This window comes from Priapulus caudatus, unplaced genomic scaffold (genome assembly GCF_000485595.1).
Source record: "Priapulus caudatus unplaced genomic scaffold, Priapulus_caudatus-5.0.1 Scaffold714, whole genome shotgun sequence".
Taxonomy (NCBI): domain Eukaryota; kingdom Metazoa; phylum Priapulida; class Priapulimorpha; order Priapulimorphida; family Priapulidae; genus Priapulus; species Priapulus caudatus.
The window spans coordinates 40,683-48,558 of NW_014577775.1; the positions used below are offsets into that span (position 1 = coordinate 40,683).

General features: G+C 42.9%; 1 protein-coding gene across 1 annotated transcript in view; it reads right to left on the reverse strand.

Annotated features, from left to right (window-relative positions):
- The window catches only part of LOC106813005 (WD repeat-containing protein 17-like), a 26,969-nt gene extending 24,815 nt beyond the window's left edge, over positions 1-2,154 (reverse strand). Inside the window, exons 1-2 of the mRNA XM_014817048.1 lie at positions 1,975-2,154; positions 948-1,131 (exon numbers count right to left, since the gene is read on the reverse strand). Coding sequence (XP_014672534.1) covers positions 948-1,131; positions 1,975-2,097 — 307 coding nt within the window. The 5' untranslated portion in view covers positions 2,098-2,154. The remainder of the gene's footprint in view (positions 1-947; positions 1,132-1,974) is intronic.
- Positions 2,155-7,876: the final 5,722 nt, after the last annotated feature.

The window sequence follows — 7,876 nt, forward strand, 5'->3', positions numbered from 1 at the left end:
TGACCCCCAGCTTCGACATCCCAACTCGTTTTGACGATCCCCCCCAATGTGCCGAATATCGTGACCGTACGTCAAGCGGTTAACATTTGTGCCCAACTGTTGACGGACGCACGGACGGACGGACGGACGGACGATCAAGCAATTCTACAAGCTGCATCTGACTATGTCAGATGCGCTAAAAATGCATCTGTCAATGCACGCATCTACATACAAGTACGATCGCCAGGTAATTTCAAACGGACCTTCGTGACTAACCTTCACATGGCGTACATTATTAATTAAATACTTTACATAATTACATAATTAACATTTGCACGACATGCAATTAATGTATTTTTGTTTTTGCACTCTCGAGATCCATAATGGTACAGGCAGGATCACGAGATCAACTGCACTGACATAGAGAGCATGCAGTGCTATGTTCCAAAACACAGAATTTTGGCACGTAATTAATCACAACATTTCGTGCAATTATCGCATGTTCTAATCCAGCAGGGATTCCTCGTCAGAAAAAATAGCAATTAAAATGAAAAAAATTGCTAGGATTATCCTACGAGTCTGAAAATTACACGTCTTTTGCGCGACACTTTCCATCGAAAGTTACGACATTTCTGACTCATGATATCATGTGTTTATGATTGAATTATAGGTCGACCACTATTAATTCTACATTTGCAGAAAACCTGCGGAAAAGTAATTGAATCCCCGTAACTTTTCCCGAACGAAAGGTGTATCAGTCTTATTCCTCACTTTGACCCCGGAAACATCACAAACACACATCAAGCTACCGCAAATCTAAATCATCACGACTTTCCAAACGAAACTTCACTCGAAAACCGCCCCGCCCCCGTCGCTCGTTCGAGCTAGAAGCGGCGGCGGCGCGGAGGCAAGTTACGACATTTCTGACCCACGACATCACAACCGTTTACGATCGAACCACAGCTGACCTTGAGTGTTGTTCAGCTTGGCGACTACCCTGTGTTCTGCGACGCTGTAGACTATGAGAATTTGTTCGGTGCCGCTCGTCGCGAGCAGGGTAGGGTCGTGCGGCGACCACGCGAGAGCCGTGATAGTCTTCTTGTGCTCACAGACGATGCTGCTGAGCTTGAACCTGCTGTAGCGCTCATCCAGCTGCCAAGACAATAGATACACATGCGGTGAGACAGGGATAGGTATCAAGAGTACATAATAGAAGATATGTCCTATTATGTACTCTTGATGGGTAGATCTACAGACACATGCAGACAGCTGAGCTTGAACCTGCTGTAGCGCTCATCCAGCTGCCAATAGATACACACGCGGTGAGACAGGGATAGGTACACACGCGGTGAGACAGGGATAGGTACACAGGCGGTGAGAACAGCGATGGATGTATATACACATGGTGAAATCATGCACACGCTGTGAGACCATGCAGTGATGGGTAGATACAGACACAGACAGATCAGCTTGAACCTGCTGTAGCGCTCATCCAGCTGCCAACAGATACGCATGCGGTGAGTCCAGCAATAGATGTATGTCCACGGTCAACTCAGTGACAGGTAGATACACACGATGAAATCATACACTTGGTGAGACCAGTGGTGGGTATATACACACAACTCATTAAATAAGTTCATTCGGTTGGTAAAATAATATAAATAACAAAGTTAATTTTTACTCAACCAGCACGGTTGAGTAAAAATTAACTTTGTTATTTATATATACACACAGTGAGACCAGTCTGGATCTGGATAGTTTACTGCGTAGCCCACGGTTACGTGGATAATAACGCAGGGACATTCCGTAAGGAATAAACGTCCAGGGCTATAGCTATAGCCATGAGGTGTGACCTAGCTTAGGTAAAGCCAGGTAGTTAGCCTTTTAGCCGACAGTGATCTATATACATACACCATCACATCAGTGAAAGGTACATACTCAGTAAAATAAATCAGCGATAGGTGCATACACTGTGTACAATTACGATCGACTCACCATATATACGTAAACGGCGAGAGTGGAGCAGTAGGCGAAGCGGTCCTGCGTGCACGCGCATACGTCCCTGTTCCACGGCTGGCTGCCAGCGGTGAGCAAGCTGACCTGCTTTAGTGCGGCCATTAGCTTGTTAATTATCGAAATAAATAAATAAAAATAAATAAATAAAAATCATTCTCCTCCCAGCAGAGCCTGCGGAGAATTTAAATTCTTATGTATTCGTTACCGATTGGTACCGAGTGTATACAGATTGAGATTGGTACTGATCTAACATCACCTATGAATTTAGGCTTCTTCTACTGAGATCCGCAGTGTTGTACTGTTAATCTGTTTATTTGGTCAATTTTGTCTCTTTCCGTCTTCGATATAGTTCCTTGGACTTTGAAGACTATTATTTATAAGGTTATGAGGTTCATTTCTGCATATCGAATACTGTTTACACACGTCACATAGCAACCTCAGCTGATCACTAGGCCTAAAACTGCTGTAGTACTGCCACTAGTAGTAGTACTAGTAGTAGTACGCTTATGGCCAAAGATATTGGCGCAGCAGAGAATGTCGTGATATTATATCTGCGCTGTATTACTGAAAGCCGACTGCGGACGTTGCATGCTTAATTACAACCACTCATCTCAGAAACACAACAACATTGGAATTAATAGAAATCAATTAGTTACCGCATCCAAACGCATTTGTTTACCTGCAATCCTGCGCCGCGAATCGCGCCATCTAGCGGATAGAAGTAATAGGAATTTCTTTAGCAGAACACCTGTTCTGTTATATATGTCTACTGTCTAGCTGCGGGTACCCGCTGCGCTGGGTAAAATCGTGCTACTAATTCATACTACTAATAATGGGACACAATAGGAACATTGGGTAAAAATCGACAATAACATTGCACACAATATGAATATTTAGAAATCAGTCTAATAAGATAATAAGCATGGGAAAAAGCATGGGCATTTATATGACAGCACAACCCAACTTAGAACCCCTGGAACATAATAGTAGGCCTAATATGGTGTAAATGACAAAAAGTTATTATAACAGCATGTACGAATGGGTTGCACTTTCCATTTCAAAACCTCTTGATAAACAATGTTTTTCGTGTTATTCTCTGGTGGAAATATGTAAAGATTCCTGGCGTCTCGAACTGTTGAGCTCCCCACGTACGGCATGCACGTATGGCACGTACGGCACGTAACAGCGTGTACGAATGGGTTGCGCAGTTTGCGCTTCTCGTTTCAAAGCCTGTTGATAAACAATGCAGTCGTAACCTCTGAACTGGCTGATCTGCAGCCCGGATATACGCGNAAATTAATTCGTAACGTACGAAAACGTTCGCATCACAACCGCGGTTGCTATAGACACTCTTCACATGTGCAACACTAAGGTACCACGGTGGCAAATCCACCAATGAGCGCTGGGATAGGGCAAAAATGAGATCGTATTTGAGTGTACGCGTACGCTTGAATTTTGTATTTCTCATTAGAAAGGGTCAGAACTCTTTGCGATTGTTAATTTCAAAAACTAGAATTTTTTCTGAATCCGACAGTGTAAACGGCTCGTCCGAGGTGCGTTGCTGGGGCGGCCCAGGAATTTTCAAAGAAAGCCTACTTTTTGTGCAGATTCAAGTTGTAAATTGCCTATTTCTCGTGTGCGCTGGGAAAGTTTTGTTTACAAGAGAAATTATGGAAGAATTTTTTTGTTAATAACATATATATTGTCACCTGCGACGTGTATTCAGAGGATGGCATTATTATTTGTAGAAAAACCTTGTGCTGATTTATGGGAATTTTTTCGTAAGTATGCCCACCTATGGGAAAGCATTTCCAGGCGTAAAACCATAATCTCCCGCTCCCAACATCACACCGTTGCTCAGGATTCCAGGCGCAAGCAATCTACAGATTTTATATTTCCAGTCGTTGAGTCGAGCACGAAGGCAGATGCGAGTAATTGCGTCAGGTATGCCGTCAGGTCTGTACAGAGCAGGTTCGCATTACTGTTCTCACTTACAACAGCTAATAGCGAGCAAGCGGAAATTCCCATTCATTAGTCGTCTGCCTCGCGTATATTCAACACTGACCGCGTATATAGGGATATATCGATTTTTTCTTCGCGGGAAGCGTAGAGGGTTCCCGAACCTCCAGACACTATAGAGTAATCTCCCTGCTTAACATACCTTCTCCACGCACCCTAATAACTTAATTGTAACGCCGTAGCAACAGCCGCTGTAATATAATACTGTTACATAAGTAAATAATTACTGCATGAGTAAAGGCAGAGGTTATAATGACAAATTTGTTATTATTAAACCCTGGGAAAAGTAATGCAGTCAACTCTCCCAATATATACCGACCACCCACGGGTATAATACAGACCACCTACTGGTATAATACCGACCACCCACGGGTATAATACCGACCACCCACGGGTATAATACCGACCACCCACGGGACCGTCAATTTAGTTCGGTTTTCTGTGAAGCTCGGTGTATAGGGGAGCCTATTCCAGATATATCTTACATGTCTCAGATGCTGGGACTCGAAAATTCGTCCGGTATAACGTGGGATTCGGTTTTTGTAGAGTTGACAGTATAGGCCGTTAATAATAATAATAATAATAATAATAATAGGCCCTAGTATATTATGTGATATAAGTGTCAGAGGATAGACAAGTTAACAAGCTTCGGGCAAGATCTCTGGTTATACTTTTTAATCTTATTCTTTTGTTTCCTTCTATGATGTATGTAAACAATAACAACAACATAATAATAATAATAATAATAATGTGCAAATTGCGAAAATTCTGCGAAAAATTCTGCGATTGAATCCTATGTCCCAGGTTAGACACGGCAACCAGAAGCCATAGCTAAATGCCGTGATCCACTTGGAAATAATAATAATAATAATAATAGGCCCTAGTATATTATGTGATGTAAGTGTGAGTAGATACACAAGTTAACAAGCCTCGGGCAAGATCTCTGGTTATTCTATAATATGTCTAATAATTTTAAATTTATTTATTCGTTAGGGTTTTGCCAGGTTTCTTTTACGAAAGGGGAACTCCCCCGATATATATATATATATATATAATTGACATAATTAAATATGATATAGTAATCGTTCTGCTGAAGTAGCTGCGAAGTTTGTATTTGGAGAGGTTGTGTTTCCAAGACGCTAAGAGTAGTCCGAGGTTGTATTGCCACCTACCTACCGCTCGTTCCATATTAAGCTATGCAGCGTCGATATGCCTATAACCGTGTTCTAACCTTATTTCTGCGGTTCTCGCATTGTATATAACACATTATTGTTTAACGGCGTCAGTCTCACAAGCAAGTTCCAGATAGGCAATATTGTACATGTGGGCGAATTCTCCAAGCGCAGGACATTCTGCAGGATGCATTACGGTCCACTCGTGTCTAAATGTCAGAATCGCCACATATTCCATAGTTATTATCGCCTGTTGTTGTGAGCTGACGGCACGCGCGGGCGAATTTATTTTCACAACACAGTTCGACTATGGTTCGACCACGTCGTTCGTCATTATAGGTTATTAGATTAGGGTTGGGTTAGGTTAGGGTTAGGTCTAAGGTTGGATTATGTCAGGAGTTAGGGTTAGCATCTTGTCATCTGCCATCTGGTGATCAGTGCTCGCGCGCAACGCAGCGCAAAGCCATTCCACACAGCTGAGTGATAGCAGGACACGTATACCGCTGCAATATGCAGTGTTGAACAACACAGGTTGTTGTAAATATGCGACCACCGCCGTTAGCTCGTGTGGGCGGGCCATAATGTTACATATTAGACCAATATAGTCTCAGCGGCAACAGAACAACGTAATTAGGTGTAAGGGTGCTTCAATCAGGTAATAAGCACAGATTTACGCACCGCACGCACACAAGCCACGTTAATGTTGACTGCCAGGTTTCAAGACCAACGCCAATACACACCGGTCTTTAGATGCATGACGACTTCTTGAGCTACAAGAAGTCAAATTAATTGTAAGTAATTAATTGTATAAATATTTGTAGTATAACAATGATTGTAGTATAACAAATGATTGTATTGTAAGCATAGATATTGTATAGATATTGTATAAGTATAGATATTGTAAGCAGATCATTGTAGTATAACAAATGAAATCAATGTCCAGTTAGACAACTAGCTTGACGGCATAAATGTCGCGTCACACCTCTTCGCTATAGACATACCCTCCTCTTTGCTACAGATATGCCCTCCTCTTCGCTATAGCATGCCCTCTTCTTGCTACAAGATATGCCTCCTCTTCGCTATAGAAATGGCTTAAATGCGTACAATGCACTATATAGACGGCAACGCGTTCAAATAAAAATTTTATGGTAATATTCTAAAAACTACACTTGCCACTTGCAAACGCCTTTGTCTTGTGTGGTAGAGGGGAACAATCGTACCAACTTTAACAAATATCCAGAAAATAAATATTACACACGTACAGGCAACGTCACGCGAAAACTTCGTGTCATTTTATTACATCATTTCGGACACTCGAGCGTTGATTTTGAATAGGCCCGCGAACGCCTTTACATAGCTTGAGATTTCTGAGCAAAAAGGAACTACGAGGGATTCCTGAGCAACGCTAGCAAGTAATATTGAGGCAGACACGATTACGCGTTCGTTACCGAGAAGGATACCACGCAACATCGTAGCCAAGGCTTGGATAACTGAAGAATATTCGTCTTACTAGAACACTGCGGCAACATATAAGATTATGACACAAAGAAACCAACTATTCCATACTACATATTATACTATGTATATAAAGCTGCGAAGACCGAGTACGACGTGTTTTACAGTATAAACATAGCTAATCAAAACGCGATGATAAATTAATAGTATGCAAAAAAACAGTTTTCAACAATCAAATTAACATTTGAAAGTCAATTGGGCACAGACGCTTCGTCCATTTCTAAAATATTATACGTCATTGGCAAAAAGCTCAATACTCGCAGAGCTTTCACCCGTATCATAGAAATATATGCTGACAGCGGTACATGCAGGCAACGTCGCGGCTTGAATACTGCTTACATGCTGCTCAGATTGAAAGGCAAGGCAGCCATACTTACGCTCAATAGGGCTGCTATGTGCCCAGGCTACTGCCGCACGTACCCTGGGTACGGTCCGGTATACCGGAACGTCTACCGCTGTCACTATATTGAACGTTAGGGTTAGGGTTAGGTTATGGGTTAGGGTTCAGGCCGTTCGGGTCGTTCGAGGTTCGCGCGTTTCGGTTAGGTTAGGAGTAGGCGTAGGGACTCCCTAGACTGCAGTTAGTGGAGTACGGCGAGGTACGGTTCCGCATATTAGATAGTACCAGGGTACGTTCCGGTATACCGGACCGTACCCAGGGTACGTTCCGGCAGTACCCCGGGGGACATAGACCCTCTCAGCCATACTTACCTTCATATTGCACAATTTACACGTGGAGAAGGGACCTATAATGTGCGTGGGTGCGGCTCCAAGTAGGTAACCCTCTCTCCAAATAAATGCACGCCTCCCCCAGTAGACATTCCCTCCTCCACATGGAGAAACCTTCCTCCTCTAAAATTTATGAACCTTCCTCGCCCCTCATGTTGGAACCTTTCTCCTCCTACATGTAGGAACCTCTCCTCCCCTCATGTAGGAACCTTCCTCCCTTCATCTTTGAACCTTCCTCCCTTCACATGTAGGAAGCTTCCTCCTCTGACATGTAGGAACCTTCCTCCTCTCACATTTAGGAACCTTCCCCATTCACAGGTAGGAACTTTCCTCCCTTCACATGTAGGAACCTTCCTCCTCTCACATTTAGGAACCTTCCCCATTCACAAGGAGGAACTTTCCTCCCTTCACATGTAGGAACCTTCCTCCTCTCACATATTGGAACC